General features: G+C 42.7%; 1 protein-coding gene across 6 annotated transcripts in view; it reads left to right on the top strand.

The window, feature by feature from the left end:
- Positions 1–25,364, top strand: part of LOC144799803 (fatty acyl-CoA hydrolase precursor, medium chain-like) — a 447,680-nt gene that overhangs the window by 132,607 nt on the left and 289,709 nt on the right. For all 6 annotated transcript variants that reach the window (XR_013603879.1, XR_013603877.1, XR_013603878.1 and 3 more), the window contains exon 3: positions 23,610–23,817. Coding sequence is in view for 3 of the 6 variants with exons in the window: in XM_078671374.1 (XP_078527500.1) it covers positions 23,610–23,817 (208 nt within the window). In the remaining 3 variants the exon portion in view is untranslated. The remainder of the gene's footprint in view (positions 1–23,609; positions 23,818–25,364) is intronic.

A 25,364-nucleotide genomic window follows, 5' to 3' on the forward strand; every position in this document is an offset into this window, starting at 1 on the left:
GAGGAGCAATTCAGGAAATTTTATTTTACAATGTATGAGAAACGGCTTACAATGATGCACATAAATGTCCCTTCACCAACCATGGTATTTGAAGTCAATGAAGCCTCACTGTGGTACTCAGCACAAGTTTTAGATCCCTTCCATAAAGGGGAATTTTCTCTGGACCTTCAAAAATGCTGCTTAATTTTTGACCACTTCAATAACTCTGAGGGGATATATGCCCAGTTGAACACATTTGTTGCACAAAGAGGTGTGGCGCCATGGCCAGGGCGACTGACGCTGGAATCTCGGGATCACGGTTCGATCCCCAGCTCCGGTGGCAGGTTAGCCCAGCACCACGTGACTCTGGGCAATAGCTTGCTTAATCTTCCCAATGGCCCCCAGCGCCTAAAGACCCTTACGGGTGATTGTTCGCGCTTTACAAATATGGATTATCATTATTATTAACATGTCCTAGAGAATCGCAATCTTCAGGTGCACCAGTATTGGCATGCAAAGCTAGGGCAGCGGCCACAGTTTGCAAATTGACTACTGGCTGTTTTGGTGTTGCCCATCTCAAGTGCTAATGTTGAGAGGGCCTTTTCGCAGATAAAAGTTTACATGGGAGGGAAAGAGGGAGCGTGCTTGACCAAAGACTCACTGAAGAAGTATTGTATTGTGTACTACAATAAGTTTGATTTGTAAAAGTGTATTTGGACCTCATATACACCGTACTGACACTGCCTTTATACCATACACTATCAGTGCAGAAATAATAAAAGCAAAACATTCCAGAAACACTAGAAAAACACTGTTTCTGTTGTTTTTCATTTCAACAAAATGTGCAACCACTGATAAGCACTGTTTTTAAGGCATTGAAATCACTTGAAAACACTGTAAAAAAACACCAGAATTTATCACAAATAGAAACTGAAAACAGGAAAGCCTACACATAGCCTTTAGCCAGTCCACTATCCTGTACAATCAACCTTTCTGCACACAACCTTTGGTAAAAGCACAGCTAGAGTAGGCCCTTCTCCAGCCTCCTATGCAGTGAGCCCGTTCGTGGAATACCCCACTGCACATGACCACTGTGGTGTCACAGGGCCTACGTAGGTGCCTAGATGTTTTCCTTGTTTTTCCAGCATGCTGCCAGGTCATGTGCTTCTGAACAAGCTGCGTATAAACACCAGCCATGCACAAAATCCTATGACTGAAGGACTTTGTCTGAGCTCCGTGGCTCCCTGAGTCTGATTCTAACACTGACATACTGTTCTATTATGACTGGTAGACTGATTACCTCTCACCAAATGATGGGCTTTGAATGGAGTGTTTACTCATCAAAATTGCATGGCAATGTCATCGTCCAAGACGGAGCGTTGCCTAGGAGCTGGAACGCCCATCTGGGGAGGTCTAAGAGTGAAAGGGAATTTGGCCCCTTTTCACTTTCTAGTAGTGTCAGTGGATGAAATACTGTCTTTTTTATCTACTACAGTACATTCAAAGCAATGATATCCGTACTGTAGCAACATTGTGTATTCAAGACTGTCGCAGACTTCTGTTTGACAGGACAGTTCAGAAATAGAAAGATACGTAGGAAAAGGTAACCATAGAAGGTCAGACTTAATTTTTTGAGAAAGGGAGATAGAAGAAACAGTAGAAATCCTATGTTCATCGCAAACAAAATTCCACCAAGTTACTAAAGATAAATTAGAATTATCTTTCCAGGAAGATAAGATAACTTTAAAAGCAAGTGCAATGAACAGATCAAATAACAGGGAAATAGGGCATGTTACTACAATATCAGGAGATAAAGAGCCTAAAAAAACATTTTGTGAAGATAATGGAAGAGCACATTGAAAAACTTTCATGCAAATATTCCAAACCGATTTCCAAAACGAGTGAACCTTAGAACATTCATATATTTGATGAATTAGTGTACCCATAACAGTAGAACAGGACCAACACATTGGAGATGAGGAAGAGGAAAATCTAGAAATACAAACAGGAGTAATAACGGCTCTATTATAAATAAAATACAAGGATTGTGTAATACGTGCAGCAGCAGAAACCTTGAACAATTTAGACCATAAATTATCCCAAGTCGAAATAGGGAGAGAAACAGATAAATCAGTTTCCCAGACAGTTTCGATGCAGGATTTGGGTCGTTCATCAATACAAGACATCAGTAACTTATATACAAGGGCAGCTTTAGGTTTGTGGGTAGGAAAGAGCGAAAAAAGAGGAGAGGAGGGGTTAAGAGAGTGTGGAACATGAGGTAAAAGAAAAGTGCTTAGATGAGATTGCAGAGCATTGGAGATAATGGTATACTGAGCGAGGCTGGAGTCTGGTAATTGATATTGAGCTTGTAAGGCGAGAAAAGGGCACACAGAACCATGATGTAACTGTTGATGAACGTAGAGGATACCCTTTTCTTTCCAATATTTGAAATAAAAGATTTGCCCTTATACTTGAGAAACTTATTAAACCATATGGAGGAATATAGGAAACATTGGAGCGGTATAAAACCAGTAGAAAAGGTATTGTATAACAGGGTACGGGAGTATTTTAGGATAGGTTTATCCGATAAAAAAGTACTGTTGGACATGAAAATGACATCCTGAAAGGAAAAATCTTTAAGGAGGGAGCGTTCAAAAATAATCCAGGTAGGAGGAGGAGTAATACCAAAATCATATGCTAATGCAAAGGATTGTTTGAGTAGGAAAGCAGAGTGATACAATTTGAAGTTTGGAAAGCGAACTCCGCCTTCTCCCTTAGGGCGAATAAGCTTAGAAAGGGCAATATGAGGATGTTTGTTATTCCACAGGAATTTTGTACATATAGAATTAATTTCGGAAAAATAAGAAAGAGGAATTTTAACAGGAAGCATAGAAAGAGTGTAAAGCACGTGCGGAGCAATCATCATTTTTATGGTGTCTAATCTACCCCACCATGACAGAAATAAGGGTGACCAATTAAGTAAGAGTGACTGTATTTTGGAAATTAAAGCATTAAGTGTGAGCTTAATTGTGGTATGTAAGGAGGAGGAAAACCAGATTCCCAAATATTTAATTTTAGAAGGACACCAAGCAGATTCAGTATTGTCAAACATGAACTGGTAACAGGAGAAATTTAGTGGAAGGACTTCCGTTTTTGAGAGATTCAATTTATAACCAGAAATGCTGGAATATAATCGGACTTCATTTAAGAAAGGAGGAAGGGAGTCAATGGGGCTGGACATATAGATTAAGATATCATCAGCATAGGCCGAGATTTTTGTTTCAATAGAGTTATGCAAAAAACCCTTAATTTGTGTATTAACCCGAATACGTTCCAAAAAAGGTTCAAGGCAGAGGATAAAAAGTAAGGGGGAGAGAGGGCATCCCTGACGGGTGCCTCTAGAGAGAGGGAAATACTTGGAAAAGTGATTGTTAACAAAAACACTAGCTCTGGGACATGAGTATAATAATTTAACAAAAGAAATAAAAGAGGGCCCAAAGCCAAACCATTTGAGAGTTGCAAACATAAATTGCAATTTATACGGTCAAAGGCCTTCTCAGCATCTAAAGAAAGGGTGGCGAGGGGAAATTTACATTTTTTGGCAACAGAAATAATATTAGCAAACATTCTTTCATTATCCGATGCCAATCTGACTTTGACAAAACCTACTTGGTTGGTTTTGAATAATAGAGGAATAATATTTTCAAGACGAGTGGCAAGAATTTTTGCGAAAATTTTACAATCGTAATTAATTAAAGAAATTGGGCGTTAATTTTTACAATAGGAGTGATCTTTATCAGGTTTAGGAATTATAATAATCAACGCATCCATAAAGGATCCGGAGGCCTTTGCAACTGAAATGAAAGAATTAAAGAGCGCCAAGAGCTTAGGAACAAAAATAGAAGTGAAAGAAGTATAAAATTCAGCGGTAAGGCCATCAGGACCTGGAGCTTTGGATTTTTTGTGTGAATTAATAGCAGTAATTATCTCTTGAGAAGAGATATCTGCTTCTAAGGCAGCAAATTCTTCTGTTAGGGAAGGTGGAGGCGGAAGACCAGCAAAAAAAAAGTATCTATATTTTGAGTGGAATGGGAGGTATCATCAGTATATAGAGATTGATAGTAATTATGGAAAACATCGGCAATATCTTCATCTGATGAAACCAGTTTATTAGAAGACTCATCCATAATAGGTCCAATTGTTTTACGTTCTGATTTGATCTTTAGGTAATTAGGTAACATTCCTCCAGCTTTATTTTGACCGCCATGATATTTAGATTTGATTTTGAGTAGGATATTACAGGCCTCAGTTGTTGCCAATTGGTTAAGTTCCGACTTAGCTTTAATCAACTGGTGGAGAGCAGAGGGCAATTTGGAGGTGAAATAAATATGTTCTAAATCTTTAAGGTGACGTAGCTTATCCTCATATTTTTTCCTTGTCTCTTTCTTTTTGCTGGAAACATAAGAAATAGTAAACGCACGAAAAGAGGCATTGAAGGCATCCCAATTATTAGGAATAGAAGTATCTATAGGATTATTAAAAGTAAAAAATTAATTAATATAAATAGTAGCTTTTTTAACAAAAACAGGGTCAGATAATAGAAAATTATTCTATTTCCATCGACTAAATTGGGAGGATGCAAGGGAAAGATCTAATGTAGCATCCACAGGAGCATGGTCAGAAATAAAAATTTAACCAATAGCAGAGGATTGTATAGACGGCAACAATGATTTACTAACTAGAATATAATCAATTCTAGACCTTGTGTGATGTACATTGGAACAAAAGGTGTATTCAAGCAAGTCAGGGTTACACCTCTTCCAATCATCATACATAGGACGAGAGGTGATGGCAGATTGAAAGGCTTTATGCGTTTTGTCAGGATTAAATTTACATTTCAATAATCTGTCAGAAAAAGGGTCTAACCATTGATTAAAATCACCAGCAATAAGAACATTGGGACAATCAAATGAGGAAAGTAAAATTTTAATTTCATTCCAGAATTGAGAGTCAGGTTTAACCGGGCCATAAATATTCAATAAGGTTAGAGTTTTATTTTGTACCACAATCTTCGCCATCACCCAACGACCATCTTTATCACTTTGAGTAGATAAAATCTGTACAGATAATGATTTATGAAATATTATGGCAACCCCACCTTTTTTGTTGGACGTAGAAGAATGAACAAGCTGACCAACCCATTGTTTTTTTAACTTAAGAGATTCAACTTCAGTACAATGCGTTTCTTGAAGAAAAACAATATGAGAGTTAAGTTTAGAGAGATGAGACAATACCTTTTGACGTTTAATCGGGTTCCCGATACCACGGACATTCCACGAAACAAATTTACACAGAGTGGAGGGTAAGGAGGATAATACATGGGGTAATAAGAAACACTTCAGGAGAACTTCTAAAAAAGAAAGCATAATTTGTAAAGAGAGGATATACAAAAAATGTTACAAAGAATACGAAGACAACCAAAAAATCCAGGCACCAGCCAAACAGCATTACAACACAAATTGCAGTACATTTGGGAAACGGCCAACGAATAAAAATACACGCCATTAAAAAAAGAGAATTATGGAGAAAGTAACCATAGACAAATATACGGGCAATGAAGAAGAGCCAAATAGAGAAAGAGCAGAAGAGAGAGGAAAGAAAAAAGAAAGAAAAGAAGAGAGAAAATAGGGGGAAGCCAGACATCCACTGACTCACTGATACAGCGCAGGGGCATCGGCTCCTGTTTCTGCAACGAGCGCCGTGAGGGGAACGGCTTGTTACCTTTGAAACTCTTTGGGCAGACCGGGAGCGCCGGGAGACTCCCGGACCACATTTCCCAGCAGCCCCGGGGGCGTCGCGCCTTCCACACGCCACCAGTGCGCCCGGAGGCGCTTCACAGGGGAGAGCGCCCGTGAGCCCCCTGGGGAAGCCAGACATCCACTGACTCACTGATACAGCGCAGGGGCATCGGCTCCTGTTGCTGCAACGAGCGCCGTGAGGGGAACGGCTTGTTACCTTTGAAACTCTTTGGGCAGACCGGGAGCGCCGGGAGACTCCCAGACCACATTTCCCAGCAGCCCCGGGGGCGTCGCGCCTTCCACACGCCACCAGAGCGCCCGGAGGTGCTTCAAAGGGGAGAGCGCCCTCTCGCCCCGCGAGTTGCGCGCGGGAGAAGCCCGGGACAAGGGCGGGGCCGTCTGTGGCCGCCCGGGGCAGGAGGAGGCTGGGCTGGGCCACCCCCCTAAGTCTGCAAAATGGGCAAACACAGTGATTTGTATCCCTGGTGTGGCACCATCACTTACCTAAACACTGAGGCTTTGACTTTTGCGGATCCAAGAGAGGGCGCCAGAGAGCTAACCCACCGTTCAAGCTTCCTGTCGGCGTTTTTCTCGGCTGCGGCTGCGGCGGCGGGAGAGAGGAGCGGCGCAGCTTTTGGCACGGCTTTTTGGACGACTTTTTGGACATTTGGACTTCTGGAGCCGTCCGGGAGCCGTTCAATCATTCAGCTGGTGTTCCAGTCCGGAGCGGAGAACAAGCCAGCAAGTCCGCAAGTCCTGGCGCAAACCCGCGAGCCCAGAGGCGGGACCGGTCCGGAGATCGAAGCCGGTGGGGAGCCTCGGGGGAGTTGGCTGTCGAGGAAGCGGACGCAGCTGCGGCAGAAGTATATGACAGCCTGTAGCTGGCAAAAGGAAAAAAAAGGTGAGCGGGCAGGCAGGCGGGCGGTGTGAGCGCTGGGGAAAGCAGTGGAAGCAGTGTGTCTAACGCCGTCCTGCAGCTTGCCGCCACCGCTATCGACACGGACATTAACACTGCCACGCTGTATATCCAATGGCAGGGGGGGCCTGTGGTACGGTGCAGCCTACTACGGAGTCCCTAACGGAGTGAACTAATCTGAAAAAAAAGGGGGAGACAAACTTTAAAATGCCGAAAATTCACAAATACCAAAAAAAAAACTTTAAGACCAGCCACCCCTGTCTACAAACGACGTCAGAGCTGGGCAGCTCACAGGCGTGGAAAGGAGGAGAGTCAGGGGGGGGAGGGGGAAGCGCACGTCAAGCGCTGAGCCCCGTGCACTGAGTGTAGTACGACAACAACAACAGCGTACCTACCATCGCACCCACCATCGCACCCACCCCACCCACCCCCAAATCCCTGTCAGCTTGAACAGGAACATTTGAAGAAGCAGCTAGAAGCCAGCAGCGCCCCAGTCAAAGGAAAAATAACCAAAAAAGGGCACCACCAGGGAGCAAAGCAAGACAAAATGAGATCTGGCATAAAAAGGCATACTAATTTCAGCAAAAAGCAAAAAAAAAAATCCAACCAGAAACTAACCCCGAAAGAGTCTTTATCTTCAGCATCAGACAGAGAGAACGAGAGAACAACGGAAAGGGAAAACCCGGGGAAATTAGGGTCTACACTGGTTAAGTTGGTGGCAATATCGGAGAATCCTCGTTCAGAGACACGCAAATACGGCCAGCATAAAATTAACAAATTCTTTTACTTGAAAGACCCGGTTTCGGCAATCTTCTCCGTCACAGCAGAGTCACAAAACCTCCCAAGCCCAATACTTCCTGAGACATCAAAATCGCTCACAGCATCAAAGGTTTATACCAAGGATAGAATGCAAACAAATCAAAGTACACAGGAAAATGTACAAGGCAATCCCGAACACATGTATAAACAGACAGAAACAGTCCAGGTCCAAGTACACAACGCACTCAGTCCAACTGAGAAAATGGACGTCATTCAAGAAGGCGATAACACACCCACAGCTTGTTCACGCGTTCAAGAAACAAAGGAACAAAAGAACTCCAAAAACTACCTGTCATCAACACAAGACCTAGAATCACTGGAAAATCTTTTTGCCCAATCAGGTTTACAAAACATTAGTTACAAAGAACACACCAACATCAAGAAATCAGTAGAAATAGCGGACACGGGAGTCACATTAAGACAGAAACTCGACCGGGAGATAGAGCCTGAAAAATCCGTCTCAATTAATAATACAAGAAAGCAGATCAGTATTACTAAGAAGAAAACAAAAAGAGCTCTAGTTTTTGATCATTCGACAACCGTATCTCCATCCTCAAAGGGGCATACACATGAGCAAAAGGCCTCTACTCCACGAAACACAAAGAACCACGACAATGGCCAAATTATCTTGATTGACGATACCATTACTGGCAGAAGCGAAGCAATAATTCAAGCCCAGACGGACCACATTCTAATCTCATCAACAAGTAGGAACGAACAGTCAAGCGCGAATTTAGGAAACAGAGCTGGTCCTCAATATAACCAAAACTGGGGGAAATCCCTAATTAGTACATTGGACCAAGCAATAAAGGCTTTAAACTTCCAATCGGACAAAATGGAAGTACAAATAGATCTGATAAACATCATAGCTGAGCATATTTCCAAAATAAGCGCAAAAGTTGACACAATATTAACCGCACTACCCAAGAAGGAAAACGGGGTCAACAGTGTGATCAAAAGTAGAAATAACTCAAACATAGGAAGCGGATCACAAATAAATAACAACACAAAAACGAGTCGGTGTAAGTGCGGCGGTATAATTGAAAAACTGGCAGCCCTCCCTGAGATTCTAACTGACATACTGGGAGTAGTCAAATCCTCCGGCGAACAAAACAGAAATTGGGAACACGTGATCACCACACAAAAGGACGGAACTCTAATAGGCCAATCTGGAAGCCACATTCAGGACCAATCCCCCAATAGGGGAGAGAAGGAAACAGGTAAAGGTCCAGACAAAGGGTCGTCGGAAAGCCAAGAAGAGCAAATTAACGAAGGTTCGCCAACTCACTCTACCGAACAACAGGACAAACTAACAAAACGTCAACGAAAAAGAGCGAGGAAGGCCCGGCCCAAACAAAAGAAAAAACTCATCTGCGTTCCGGATCACATCTTCCCAATGTTCAGAAAGAGACAAAGCCAAGACCCAGAAAAACTAAGGGACAGGCTCAAAAACTCAGCCAGTCTTCAGGACCAACAAGACCCGGAAAGGGTAAGCTTTTCCTTTGAGAACTCCGCAAAGATGGAAGAATCGCAAAAATTAGAATCAAAAGCCCCTCATGGGCCAATGAAACCCAAACAACTAACAGTAGACAAAATTAAACCCAGACGTAACTTCAAGGACACTCCTCGAAAACGATCTGATGTAGACAATGTCCCACACGCCAGGGATAAAGACAAGGTCATCCATACCACCAGTAGCATTCTACACCGAACTTCTTCACCACTTCAACCAAAAGAGGTAGAGGAAACAAGTATCAAGGAAAAAAAGCTCCTGAGGAAAAATGGAAGCTTGCCTGTAAGAGAACAAACAACGACTCAACGTGACCATGACCTAAAAGCATTAAAGATTACGACTAATGCAATAGGTAGAAGTGTTATAACAAAGCAAGATCTCAACGAACACGCGCAAATAGTTCAAGGTACAGGAATTAGTTTTGGGAAGCAAACTGTAACCAGAATGGAAATGCTACCTGCCAACGTAACAGAAAGGGATTCTAAATCATGGCCTTCTAGTACGAAAAATATTTCAAAATCAGAAACAGACAATACAAGAGTAATACCAGATGAAATCGAACCAATAGTTACATTTATTCCTGAGTTTGAAACATTGGGAAAACACGACATCCTCAATCGAGGAAACATCTTAAAATTGATTAAGGAAATTCCAGCCCTTAAGGGAATTGTCTCCCAAGATATGGAAGTAGTAGAGTTTCAGCATAATAGAGCAAGGCCAGGAACAGAAAACTCAGTTACTACTTGGAAATCGAAAGAGATAGCAGCACAAATTTATGCACACAAAGAAACATTCAAGAACTAGGGAATTAAAATAATTCAACACAAACAACCGAAATATCCTTATCCCCTTTATAACAGCTCGGATAATCAAAAATACAAGGAGCCCCAAAGGCCCCAAACAATATCGTGTTTATACTCAGCTCGAGCAACCTCCCCAGAGAAAGGAATAGCAACAAAAACCACACAGAAAAATCAGACACTTACTTACCGGCTTCACGGTAGTAACCAAGACTGGTCTTGGATCCCAACCGCACTAAACGAAAAGGGCTCCTAGAACTAACATTACAAACACATCCAGAAAACATGCAACCGGCAGACAAAATAACATAACACCAGGAGACCAAATTAAACTATGTTCTTGGAATGTGCATGGTTTTAACTCTCTAGAGCAGGATCACGAAACTCTAACTTTTTTGACAACTCAGAAATAATGCTCTTGCAAGAAACATGGAATTTATTACAATTAGGAATTCTGGGTTTCTCGGATTATCACATACTTGCAGAAAAAAGCGCCAAATAAGGTCACCCTCGCGGTGGTTTATCAATCCTCATCTCTCAGAAATACAACTGGATCCAAGAAACAATGGACCTTGGATTAAATTGGGTTCAAGCAATAAAAATAACAATACAGCCTCCGCAACAACTGCTAATATTAAATATTTACATACATCCAGACCAGAAAACAAAAAAGGATAAACTGGAAACATTATTAACCCTTATCAAAACTTTACAAAAAACAAATAAACAATGCTCCATGATAATTTCAGGAGACTTTAATCAAAATTTACTTACCACAAATACGTCAAGTTCGTACAGAGTAAAAAGGGCAGCAGTTGCAACCACCCAAAATATTCGAAGGAACATAGAAAAAATGGGCCTAACAATACTAAAGAGCAACAAACCGTGCATCACCTACGCGAGCGGCAGTGTTAAATCAGTACTGAACTTCACACTGGTATCAACTAACCTAACAACCGCAATTGTGGATTACACAATAGCTCAGCGCCCTGAAAGTGACCACTTTCCGCAAATTCTCAGGCTTGACATCATTGTCCCCAGAGCCGAGAGAATGAGACAACTAATTCAAGAAACAGAAAAATGTAACTTACGGAAATTAAAATGGAGGGGCGAGGACACTCAAAACATTATGATCACGGCCACCACTTTCATGCGCCAACATGGGAGTTTTGACAACGGCGAGCCAATAAAAACTTTGGAAAATTTATTAGAGGTACTAATGGAAAACCATTCTACCCACCCAAGAAGAAACAAAGACCACACAAGAAAACCAGTGTCCTGGTTCAATAAGGATTTAAAACAAGAAAAAAAGAAACTAGCCAGGGCCCAGCGATTGGCAGTAAAGAACCAACACCCAAACATCGCAGATCTTAGAATCATGAGAAAGGAATACCGAAAAAAACTGTGGGCAGCAAAAGGACAATACAAAGAACAAGTATGGACAAAGCTACTGATCTCGACAAAAAAAGCATCCCCCAGAGAGTTCTGGGCAATTATTAACGAACTAAACATGGGACCCACATTACAACAGGACCCCGGGATCAGCAACACGGAATGGGAGACACATGTGAAAGATCTTTATTTAAAAAAAGAACCCCAAAGAACCAGAAAAAAAGAACAAGGGAGACCAATGTAGGATGAGGACTCTAGTTTAAATCCACACGATATTGTCACAATAGAATCAAACCCTACCCAAGAAGAATCTAAGATAACACACGCACGAATAAAAAGACTAATACAGAAATTAAAATCAGAGGGGGCCCCGGGGCCAAATGTCATTCCAACCGCAGTCTACAAATCAGACACAGACTTCTGGGCCAACCTCCTATCCACACTTTTTAACGACATCTTAAAAAAAGGAACGCTTCCGGAAACTTGGAGAGGAAACATCATCCACCCAATTCACAAGAAAGGGAACCGGAAAGAGCCTGGAAACTACCGTTTAATTTCCTTAATAGATGTAGAAGCCAAGTTGTATGCATCTTGCCTGTTGAAAGAGCTGCAGGACTGGGAAACCTTAAGGAAAATAATCCCAAGGTTTCAAATCGGATTCAGAACAGGGATGGGGACAACTACCAATCTGGTCACCCTTTGCTTATTAACAGACAAGGCCAAAAAAAGAAAACACAACCTATATGCCTGTTTCGTCGATATAAAATCAGCTTTCGACCATGTTAGCAGGCCCAGGCTGTGGAGCAAGCTAAGAGAGTGGGAGATGCCGGAATACCTAATAAGTGCAATATCTACACTATACACATGGGCCAGGGTTAAACAAGGAAACGGTCGCAGCCTGACCAACAAAATCGAAACACAGGACGGACTTAAACAAGGCTGCGTCCTCGCTCCCAGCCTCTTTAATTTATATCTTGCTGATATCGGAAGAAAAATTGAGGCAATAGAAAGCCACGCACCAAAATTAGGAAACGCTCCCGTTCCCATAATGCAGTATGCCGACGATATTGTCTTACTTAGTAAAACACCAGTCGGGTTGCAACGCCTAGTGAACACGCTGGTTACGTACCTATCAGAGGAAAATCTGGAGTTGAATAAAAACAAAACTAAAGTGCTGCGAATCACGGAGGGAAAGAAACTTAAATATACATGGACAACCAACAAATCTCCACTCGAAGAACAGGATTCGTACAAATATCTGGGGATGACCATCGAGAGCGGTAACAAAAAAAATAAGCACATCCAGGTACTAAGAGGAAAAGCGCAATCACTAATATATGCATATAGACAATTGCACAAGACAGTGGGCGGTCCAAACTACACCCACTTATTAAAAGTCATGGCCGCCCAGATTATTCCAACCTTGTCTTATGGTCTAATTGGATGGCTCCGGAGCAAATCATCAATTTTAAACAGCTTACAAAATAAAATATATAAAGTGGTGTTTGGGTTGCCAAAAGGAGCATCAGCAGCCCAAGTTCGACTAGAATTTGGTTTACAAAATCAAGTAATTAGGTCAAATTCTACATTCGTAAAACTTTGTCACAAGCTCCGTCTCGCACCAAGTGACTCCTGGGATAAAATGTGCTGGGAGGATATAAACTTCCTAATAAACAAGCCAAACCCCAACCATTGGGGAGAATTCCTTAACCAGAGCTTGTCAACCCTTGGACTTCACGAGGTGTGGAACAAAAACATTGACCACAAGCAGTTTTGCAAAATTGCAAACGGATCAGCAAAAAAGATCTCCTTGCTTACAGACAAAAAAACCCTAAGCAAACGGAGACACGCCTGGATAGTAATCAATACATATTCCACCCAAAAACCGCAAGCTTTTCTAGCCGAACACTACTGTCAATATTTTAAAAAAACTTACATAGCGTACCGTATGGGGTCGCATTTTACAAAAGACTTAATGCCTTCCTGGAAACGCAAAACAGATAGTGCAAACTGCAGACTATATGGAGATAAGAACGAAACAGTGGCCTACATATTATGTGTATGTCCAACACTGCAAGGCCTAAGAATAAGATATCTTCGGGGAATTTTCAACATACTGAAAATCTGGACCTGCAGACAGGCAGTTATACGGTGGCTAAGCGGCGTTTCCCCCATTCTTACATGTCGGGGAATCAAGTTCATGTCCATGGCATTAAAACAGATACAAGAAAAGGAACAGGCAAATGAACTCACAAAGACTAAAGCAAAATAATTGGACTCAATATCGTTGAACGAGGCCCATGACAACCGTAAAGACTACCGTTAGATAACCATTAGATTTAATGACAATTTTTTAACTTGTATTTTAAATTTTGTTGTTGTACATTTCTTATTGTTTGTAAAGATTGTAAAGATTTTAAATAATCATACAACAAAAACACTATGACTATGACTATGGAAAGGTACGGCCCACACTGATCAGAGAGGTAAGAAAGCGAAAATTACTAATCACTCCGAATCCATAATATCGTACCTCTCTTCAGCGGTGGGGGTCCTCTCTAAAGAAATAGCGCATGCCGAATCCGAACTGGGCCTGCCATCTACCCCACTATCGCCACAGACATTTTCACCAGCCACGGCGCCACCAGTCCCTCTGGACCCAGAGGTGCTGATTGTAAGGCCCACTACAGTTGCGACATCAGTGGGGCCCACCTTACCTACCAGTACTCAGGTCCCTTCTGCACCAGAGCCCCCCCCCGGCCACAAGCAAAAGGCCAAAATCACATTGTGAAAAATAGGAAGAATACGGGGGGCACACTTTCTACACCTTCATTGTCTGAAAGCCCACTTGGTGATCAACTAGAAAATCTGTTTACCTCATGCATCGAATCATTAATTCTGGGTATCGCTAAGGACATTGTGGAGACTCTTAACACCTGCCTTTCTGGTCTATTGGCTAAATGTTCCCTAGTCAATAAGTTGGTCAAAGACATTGCTGCTATATCCTCAAAGTTAACTCGGGGAACTGGTTTAAGGGACTTGGGATCATCTGACGCTATGGACACAGCGAACCCCTTACCATCTAGCAGCGGGAGCACCAAAGACTCGAATGGGGCTTGCCAACAAACAGTCAATAGAACTCTCTTAATCTCAGCCAACCCTAAGCAAGCATCTCAGTCAAACGAAAGCAAAACCAAAGTGACAGATGTTCATCGGGAGCAACAGACTGGTTACCCGACTACTGAACTACCCCCAGAAGCAGCCCCGCTAGTAGCGGTTTTTGTGGGTGTTCCTCCGCTAATAGAAGGGGCGGTTGAATCTTCATCTGCCCTTGTGAATAAGGCAAAATCATGGTGTGCTGGGGCATGCAGTGGTGGGTCTGACATAGCTAACAACGTGATTTTTGCCCGCAGGGTAAGATGGATTGGGAAAAGGCATAAACATATCAAGGGCGATTGTGTCATTGTAAATTTTAACATCCCCAATGTGGCCCATAGATTGTTCTGGGACGGTTCCAATATTACCAGCGAGGACTATCTGAGACCTATCCCCTTAGGGTACTTCTACCCGCCCTCACCACCGGTTCTGGGACCGAGGTATTTCCGCCCTGCCAACCGCAGGGAGAATAGTCGCACTATGGCAGGCGGGCTTAGGCCCATGACACAGTCACACCTCATCCCTGGGAGCATCCCGTCCACTACTATCATGCCGTTTGAGGCTCTACAGCCCACGGGGAAGGAGGCATCACCAGTGACCCAGACCAACCGTTATGCCCCCCTCTCGGATACAGGGGAAATTGACTGACAACCAGTCCACACACAAAATACATGCCCTATGCCCAACACATTTATAGAAGCAGAGGCCTGCAAACTTATCAGTTGGAACATCGCAGGCTCAAGAGCTAAGAGGACAGATATATCCTGGATGGAGTTTATTAAGGCACACAATATTATTGCATGCCAGGAAACGTGGGATAGCTCCCCTGAATTCTGGTTTGATGGATTCATTACCTTTACCACACCTGCAGTCCCAAGTCGGTCAGGTAGAGCTAAGGGGGGTTTAATGTCCCTGTTTTCCCTTAAACTGAAGGGTAGTTTTAGGCAGATTCATTGCGATTCGCCAAACCTTTTGGTTGTAGAATGGGTAGTTTCACCAGTTTGTACTATCCTTATTATACATTTTTATAACGCTTGGGAGAGAATTAACGATCTGGTTGGGCTGGATAATTACCTCTCACTGTTTAGTCTGAATAAATACACCAATTTCGAGTTGGTTTTATTAGGTGATTTTAATGTACATCCTTGTAATGAATTGTGTATAAGAGATGATATGGAAGATTTGCAGATCAATCAGGTGCCACATTTTGAACATTCTAAAGGGGGGGAGGCTCTCGAGGAGTTATCGGCATCTTATAATTTGTTTGAAGCCAATATTACGGAGAGGGGCGACAGGACAGTTACCTTTAAGGGTACATCCCCTGGTTCCATAGTAGATTACATTTTTGTGTCTTCGGGCATATTAGCCAGAGTTAAGATATATAATGCACTCTCTGCAGTCTATAGTGATCATAACCCTGTTCTGCTTGTGGTACAGGGGGAGGATTGGCTGCATACAAAGCAACGGGGGGACGTCCCGGGTCCAGCAGTACGCCCCACAGATCAAGGACGCAGATTAAAATGGGCGAACGTGGTACCCGAGAACTTTATGCAGGAAATGTTACCAAAGATTGGGCCCCAAATAGCGATCTGCCAAGAGGTAGGCACACCTGTACAAGCCATCATGAGAAGCTTTGAATTAATTTGCTCAGAGGTTTCAACTGCCCTAACTGTTAAATGCACCCAAGGTTCCCCTAAACTCCATAGGTGGTTCGACGATAGGTGCTCAAAAGCACACAGGTTACTAATGAGGGCACTGAAAAGCAGCCCGAGAGATAGGGGTAAAATCTTGGAAGCTAGAAGGGTGTACAAGGCAACCATTATGGGGAGAAAGAAAGCGCTCAAAGAAGCAGCATGAGATAATTTAACTTCCTCAGCAGTTGTACGGGATAGCTCACAGTTCTGGGCCACTGTGAACCAACCTTTTCTTTCAGAATCAGATAACTGCATCATGGACTGTGTGATACCTGATGATAAGTGGTTAATCCACTTTGGCACAATTTGCGGTCTCGGCGAGATGGCCAACCAAATCGAACCCTGGGAACCTTTAGTGTGTGCACCATTGGTCTTTACTGCAGGTGAGGTGGAAAGGGCTATCCTAGAAACATCTAAAAGGAAAGCCCATGGCCCGGACGGGGTGCCTGGCGATTTTTATTTGTTCGCACCAAAACTTTGGGCTGGGGTCTTAAGTCAGGTCTTCACAGCGGCCAATAGCAATATTTTCCCTAGAAGTTGGGCAACCGCGGTCATCGTGCCAATTTTTTAAAAGGGTCAGCGCGATGACCCAGGCTGCTACAGGCCCATCTCCCTTCTGGACTCTGCCATCAAGATCTTAGGCAGAGTCCTACTGTCCCAACTGAGAGAAAACATCAAGAAGGGGGAGGGGCTGTCAAACTTACAGTACGGGTTCAGGGACAAGAGGGGAACTGTGGACCAATGTTTCAACCTGCAACTGCTAATCTCCAAGTATACAGTCGCCAAGGAGGGGTCCCTGTTCCTTGCATTCATGGACATCTCCTCGGCCTTTGACATGGTTAACAGGGCTAAATTGTGGCCAGCCATGCTGGAGATGGGGGTGGATGGCTCTCTGGTGAATTTCATAGCCTCATTACACCAGGATCTGTTTGCCAAAGTGAGAGTGACAAAAGAGGGCAGGTGTACCAGATGTTTCAGATCGGAGAGAGGGGTGCGGCAGGGCTGCATCTTGGCCAACACCAAGAAGTCCCACACTATGGTGGTGGCCCGAAAGAAGTATAAAACTACTTTATTGCACTGTAAAGGAGAGGTTGTGTCCTGAGTATCATCGTTCCCTTACTTGGGCGTTACTTTCGATGAGAAGGGCACCTGGGGTCCACAGATCAAGCTAAAAAAGCTGGCCATGACTAGAGCCGCTTCAGCTCTTGTGGGGTTCGCGAACAGGTTGGGATCAAGACCCATGGAGGCTCTTCTAAAAATATACAACGCAAAATGTGTCGCAATAGCTACATATGGTGCACCTTTATGGGGGTACTTGTCCCACGATCCTCTACAAAGGGCAGAAAACAAATTTCTTCGACAACTTCTTTCTGTTCCCCCAATCCACCCCCACTTTTTCGATGCACCCAGAGTTGGGTCTAGATTACATCACAGACAAGTTGAGACTGGCTCCCCTAACGTGCTGGTTGAAGTTATGGCTCAACGAGGAACTCTCTCTTAATCATGTCATCCTGGAGGACGTCATGTCTCTTGATCACAGGAAGAAAATCCCCTGGTTAGAATATGTTCGAGTAGCTTTTGAAAAACTAGGTCGCCCAGGATTATTTAATTTGCCATCTTCTATCAGTGTTGAGGATATCAAATGGGTCAAAAAATATTTCATGGAGAATGTAAGGCTGGCTCGGGAGGAACTCGAGCTGACAAAAACATCAGTAAGATCACACTACATGCTGTTATCCTCCCCATCTTTAGAGCCCTAACTCACCTTTGTAACTAAACCCTTACACAGACACCTCCTAATTAAATTTAGATGTAATCAAATTCCTTATGTGTTGGGCTGCTTCCAGCAATGGAGCACGCCGGAATCAGGAGTTCCATGTAAATGTGACGATTTTTCTACTCAGGACACGTTGCACTTTATGATGTTTTGCAGTGCATTTAGGGAGCCAAGAATTAAATATTTATTACCCGTTTTAAAAGAAGCTGGATTTATACAAGTCAGGCCTGCCCTGTTATACTTACAGTCGTTAGGCAATATTTTTACTACATATTCTGTGGCTAGCTTTTTAGTTGCAGCATTTAGAACCAAATCAAGGCTCAATAAGGGCAATGCTGTAACATGATTGTTGATATATATGTCCTGTTATTTATGACTGTTTAATGCGTCGCTAAAACTGAAGATCTGTATGTATTCTTTTTAACCTGTATATATTATTGTCTTTTTAATGGCTTTTATGATTTTAATCAAATCGAATAAAGTGTATTTTGACTTGACTTGAGAGAAAATAGTAAATAGATGAACAGATCATGGCAAAGCAGCCAGATCTGAAGAAAGAGAAAAAACAAAAGCAGCAGGAACGTAGAGACGCTAAAGAGGACACGGGCTCCAGTGAGCAGAAGTAAAGGAGAAAAAGTGACAGAACCTAAGATATGAGAATAGGAGGAAATATTAGAGAGCTACGAAGGAGACATAAAAATTATTAGAGAAGGAGCACTCTTATCAAGACAAAAGGTGTCAGCCATTAGTATCCATGCCAGAGTAGAGACACTTTGCAAGTATATATGAAGTTTCTGTGGATCATCAAAGGAGCGAGTATGCCTGTTATGTGTAATTTTACAAAAACAAGAGTGTAGTATTCCATATTGGATATTCAATTGTCTCAGTTGGGGGCGAAGATTCAGAAATTCCATGCATCGAGCATTTGTTGCATTAGAAAGATCTTGAGAGATAAAGATACTGTGGCCAGACCATGAGAGACGACGTTTGAGTGTTGCAGCATTCAAAACAGTCGTTAGTTCTGTAAATTCAAGAAAAAGCATAATGATGCCACGCGGTCTATTGGCGTTAGTGTTGAGACGACCCAAACGATGAGCTCTTTGAATGTTAAGAGGATGCGATGTAGATTGAAGCTCCAATAGTTCAGGAAGAAATTTCTGAAGAAATGCTACCATGTTAGACCCTTCAATATTTTCTGGAAGACCACAAAGGCGTAGGTTGTTCCTACGATTACGATTTTCAAGGTCCTCAGTATGAAGCTTCAGGTTATGAATCTCTTGCTCTAATAGAGGGATTTTAGAGGAAACGTCCTGAATGTCACTAACGCGTTGTTCCAGCTCTAAGACTTTGCCTTCCATGACGATCCATCTTTCTTCGATTTGTTTAAGTTTTTCATTAGTTGCAGACATGAAAGGCTTGAGACCACGGACTTCCTCCAAGATAGAATCAAGAACAGGGTTTTTCAGATGAGAGAATAGGAGAAGGCGGGTCATTCTTTTGTCTCTTCCGTTTTGTCCCAGTAAAAGATGGTTTTGTGTTATGAGCGTCATGAGCCATGGTGGTATTGTTATTAAAAAACAGAGAGGGAACTGGCGTCTAATATGCACAAATGCTTTATATGAAAAAAATGAGAGCAACACTGGGCAGAATCCTTCAGGGCTGACAAATCCCAAAGAAGAGCGCTCAAAAATATTCAGTTCCAAGGTATGTGGCAAAGATACATAAGCACAGAAATGAGATATCCTTCACTGAGACCATTTGGAAGCAAAATAGGTTGTATTAAAAATAAAAATAAAAAGAAGAGTCTCCTCACAAAAATTGTCAAGTTATATAAGGCTCCTACAGGAGGAGTAATGCCAAATGAAGAAATGTATATTTATCTGTATCAACATGACATGACAAAAGAGGCAAGGAATCAAAAAGAGAGAAAAAATAATAATAATACGAGCTTCCACATCAATATTTAAAATGGCGGCCGTTAAATATCATAGTGGCAATGAGGCAGCAGCAATTGGCATTGAAAATATTCAAAACGGACGAACAATCGCGTTTTGAGCCATAATTTACACATAGATATGGGCAAAGCGGCAACGCGATAAAACAATAGCCTGCAGGAGCAAATTACCGGCACTTGAGCAACTGTGGCAGTCTGAGAGAAGGACGCGGGCTCAGCGGCTCAAAATGGTGGCCGCCCGCGTCCAGAACAGGAGAAAGTTACCGGCATTGAAAACGTGAAGAAAACGGGCATTCCATCACCAAGTAGAATATAATTCAGGTGCAGTCCATCTTCCGGTACTGGAAACACTTCAGGGCGACTCCAAACGCAGCAGACAAGGTTCAGAGAAACGCCGAGGAGACCCGCGGCACTGCGGAGCTCACTCAGGATCCGCCATCGCCCTTCCGCGTGCAAGCCACGCCCCCTTCAGTAAAAAATTAAATGGCAATGAAATCTTTTCATTGTCATTTTATTTTTTTCTGCTCAGGTCGCAGCGAGTGGTCAGAGGGGTGAGGCTCCCCCGCCCAAGTGTAGAAACAGCTGCTGCAGGTAAGTGTTTTTTTCTTTTTTTTTGTCATGTATATTTTGTGTGTAGTGTAGTATGTTTTTTTTCCCAGCAGCGGTTTGCCAGCCCTATCACTCCCGATAGCTGGCAGCACCACTGCTCCTACCCGCCATTGTTATAATGACCTAGCGCCGGTTCAATAGGAGGAGGATTTAACCAAGTTTCAAAGTTGTTTTCAAGATTTTGCAGGGACTTTTGTAAAACTCACAATTTATTTTCGCAATTATTTTTCAGGTTACGAAATTGCTAAATCTTGGAGGGTCTGATTGTGCACTTCCACAGGATTTTGGCACAGCGCAGACTGGTTCAAGCAGAAAACATTTGTAGAAATATTTTCTGCTCAAACCATTCTCTTGCTGGTGTTTCACCAGATTTGTTTTTAACTGAAGTGTTCCCTCAAGTGAAAATGTCATTTAAGATACTGGCAAGCTCTATTGTGCAATTTGGAGAAAAGTTGTGAAAAAAATCATACAATCTCTCACAGCTCTACTGAAAAACAAAACTACTCCTCCCAAGATCAGGTGGTTCACCAATACAGATCAGCAGCATGTAATAGTTCCTTATTCCTGATCCGTGCAACTGCACAGCACTGTAATAGACTATGGGTGAGATGGACTAATGTTTTGCACAAATGTTTGCTGATAACGATTTGTGCATCTACAGGTTTCGAATTTACCCATTAACCACCATAGGATCACACAACTATTTCTCTCACATTTTTGTACAATTTGTACAATTGGTCCACAGAATCCAACAGAGATTTAAATAATCAATCCAGAAGTTTGCAGCTGTTTTAACGATTGTAAGTGAGAAAGCTATGAAATTCAGAGTTTGAAAGAATATTGCAGAATTTAAAGGCATATTAAGTATGGAGAAAAAATGTAAATGGTCCCAATCTTACAAATATTAAAGTAAGTCCATGTGTTGTACTTCTTAGGCTTTATTCTAGAAAGGGCCAGATGTACGACCCTACCAATCTGCGAGTCGCAAATTGCGTCGTTTTGCAAATAGGAATGTACAACTGTGTCTCAGACACTGTTTGCGATTCATAATGGGGTGCAATTTGCGACCCCATTAGAAATGGCTAGCACTTCCAGGGATGGTGGCCTTTGGGGTCAGCAGACCACCTAGTCTCTGAAAGCTTTTTAAATAAAGCAGTTTTTTTTTAATTCAACCCGTTTTCCTTAAAGGAAAACAGGATGCATTTAAAAAAGAAAAATTAAATGTTACAGATTCATTTTTTAAGAGCAGGGTAGGACCACTGCCTTCTCTTAAAAAATATTTTCAATGCCAGTCACAAAGGGGACTTACCCCTTACCGTTGGTGAGTGGGTTGCCACCCATTTGAAATGGGTGGCAAACTGGCAGTGTTTTGAGGTCTCAATCTTACTTTGAAGTGCTAATCGCTATTAGGAAGGGATGCCCTTGGCACGCCTCTTCCTAATAGTGAGTTGCAAACCCTATTTTGTGAGTCGATGATAGGTTACCAACAAGCAAAATAGGGTTTGTAAATAGAGCAGTACTATTTTGTGATCGAAACGGGCCGATTGCCCATTTGCAAGCGCAAAAAATGGTAGTACATCAGGACCAAAGTGCCGCGGGCGCTAAGTTTGGTGTGCACTCTTTTAGTGGCTCTGGGGCATTTTCGTATTACAGAAGGAACCACCGACTTTTACTCCACACCTTCTGTAATATCAATGATGCCGGCTCTCAATGCAAGAGCCCATTCAAATGAGGGAATCTTTGCACCTACACTATGCTACATATTACAGTGCAGACGCAGTTACAAAGAGGCGGGAGGTGCACTAACTATGCACCACATTGAAGTGGTACACAGTTGGTCCATTCTCTGGGACAGCCCTTGGCTGGGGCGCAGTAATCTGAGCCTCCCTAGCTATCCTCCTCCAGGCAGGTGGAGACACTCATTGCACCTGTCTGCAGGGGGAACTCTGCACCCCCCCCTTTGAAACTTAGGTCATGTTGCTACATGCAGTGAAAGGCAGACCAGTGGATTCAAAAAGCTGGTCTGCCTTTAAATAATGTACTATTCAGAGAGCAGAACGAGGCCATCACTCTGTAGAGTGCATGATCTTTAATAGGGTGCAGTGTCTCAGTACATGCCTGAAGCACCCACTTAGAATGAGCCGCAGCACAGAGTGGGACAATACGGCCTTTATGTAATACAACCCATGGTGCACTCTCACTAAAATCGAGTGAAATCCGTCCTTAAATTACCATATTAGAACATCTGTAATCCTAGGGATTTTCTTAGCACATCTAAAAGTTCCACTAAAAGACAGAAGAAACCCAGAGTTTTGAAGTTCATTCTTGAAAATTTAACAAGCAAAGGCAAGTCCCGAGGAGGCATGATATTAGGGAATTCTGCAATATGAAACTTCAATGCAATATTGGTTCAGGGGTCTACCAGAAAAGCATTCTGAGGCATAGGGCCCGATGTAGGTAGCCCTTTACCGATCGGAATCAGCCGAAAATACCGATTTTCGGCCGTTTCCGATCGGTAAAGGGCTATCGAGATGTAGGGGCACATTTTCGATAATTTTACCGATTCGTTATCATTACCGAATCGGTAAATTTACCGATTCGGTAATGATAACGATTCGGTAAAATTACCGAAAATGCAATGTAGGTAGCCTATGTTCCATCAGCACATGGCTTACAGAATCGGTATTTTACCATGGAATACAAATCCATGGTAAAAAACCGATTCCTGTGTACATGCACATCTGTGCATGTACACATGTGCCATGTGACAGACAGACGTGCCCTTAGGGCATGTCTGTGTGCCACATTGCACACATGCCCGTTTTGGGGGTGCTAGAGGGTGTCAAAGTGACACCCCCTGCACCCTTGTGAATTCTTTAATTACCGATTCGGTAAATACCGAATCGGTAATGCCTAATCATTCCTATGGGCTTGAAAGCCCATAGGAATGAATGGGCATTACCGATTCGGTATTTACCGAATCGGTAATTAAAGAATTGTTAAGGATTCGGTAACGAATCCAGATGTTGGGACCTACATCCCATTTACCGATTTTGAAATACCGAATCGGTAAAATTCGGTATTTCAAAATCGGTAAATGGGATTTACCTACATCGGGCCCATAGTTACAAGAAGCAAAAATTGAGGGAAAAAAATGTGATTCTTCTCTTGTCGTGACTAAGTATTTGTATTTTTTGTGCAGGACGAGGGGATGCACCATCGCCGATTGTAACAACCAATTATGGGAAACTCAAAGGAAAGCGTCTGAGTGTGAAGGGAACAAATCAAGCTGTGGATGGTTATTTTGGAATCCCTTTTGCAAAACCACCAATTGGACCACTGCGATTTTCTCCTCCAAAGCCTGCAGAACCTTGGAACAACATCAGGGATGCAACTGCCTACCCTCCAATGTAATCTATGACAAATTTACCTGTTATCACTTTCTGTCTACCTTCATAACCCTACACGATTCTTTGAAAGGGAGAGAGTATCAGCACACAACAGTGACATTTGGGGGCCGAGAATTACTCATATTATCTCAACAGCCCTTTGTGCAGTATCTTTAACAAGCTGGGTTAGAGATATTTTCCCAAGGGAGTATTGTCAGGCATGCCTCCTTTGCATCTCATTAGCGATGCGAGGCGTGCTGACAAGGGGGGCTATTGCAAGGAAACACGGGCTAGCATGTCCTTGTTGATAATGCGATAATATTATCGCCGCTTTTTCCCCGACAACGGGCTCTAAAGCGGCAATAATATTATCGCCACCCCTTGTTGATATGCCTCGTAGAGCAGTGGCCACCACAGTTTACAGCAGCTCCTCTTTGGTGCGAGTAAATCATGGCAGTTTTGCACAAAACAACTTCAAATGCTCACTGGTGCAAAGAGAAAACATCGGGTTCATCAGGGACATTTTTAATGTGGGTAGTAAAGATGTAACCCACTATGAGAAACATTTCTTGCATATATATATATACAGGACAGAAGGCCCATCGTGCTTTTGTGGCAGGGCAGATACCAATTTATAGCTTTATAGGCTATGAAATCAATGTTTGAGAGGTTGCCAAAACAGGAATCAGAACCCTGTTCTTTGAAAAGGATATACAATTATATACATCTGACATGACAATGTATATAATGGGGCAGAATTACAAGCCCCTTGAATCATTTTTGCATCGCAGTGACGTCACTTTTTTTAACGCAGCGGCTGCGTAAAAATGCGGCCCATTTACAATGTGATGCATCCGGGGAGATGCGTCACGTTGTAAAGCCTTGCGTCACATTATACCTGTGTCAGGGTGGCATTCCCATGCAAAAAAACCTCGTAGAAATGACGCAGTGAAATCTACAGGATTTCACTGTGCCATTTCTAGGACTCCACTGCGTCAAAACCTTATGCCTGCTTGGAGCAGGTGTAAGGAGTAACGCAGCACAATGAGGATAGGCCTCCCCATGTATTGCTGGAGTTGCGTCATGCTAGCGACATGACTCCAGCAATGCGTGAATTTTGCGCAAAGAGATGCATTAGAATTTCTGATGAATCTGTCAATACTTGCGCCATTGTGCACCGTATTGTAAATACGGCGCATCCATGGTGGCGTAAGAGTTTCTCAATGTGGCGCAGGGAAAGTGACGCATTTCTAGAGATGCGTCACTTTCTTCTAAATATCCCCCATAGGTCGTAATTATTTGTGCCACAAAGTGTATCAATTCCAACTCCTTCACCACCTTCAGAAACAAACCTTCACTGCTCCTCTCACTACTCTTGGAGAGTCAATTCTTCAAAGAGAGTAATTTTCTTATCCATTGAGTGCAATACTTCCTGGAGCTCAAAGACGCTAATGGTACTCAACAGTACCCAGAAACCACCGACTCCCGAGAAAATACATATCAAATGTAGACCGTTACATTTATTCTCCAGTATCCACCGGGTCTTCAACGAGCCTGTCAGATAATTG

Source organism: Lissotriton helveticus, chromosome 12 (genome assembly GCF_964261635.1).
Source record: "Lissotriton helveticus chromosome 12, aLisHel1.1, whole genome shotgun sequence".
In the NCBI taxonomy this organism is placed as follows: domain Eukaryota; kingdom Metazoa; phylum Chordata; class Amphibia; order Caudata; family Salamandridae; genus Lissotriton; species Lissotriton helveticus.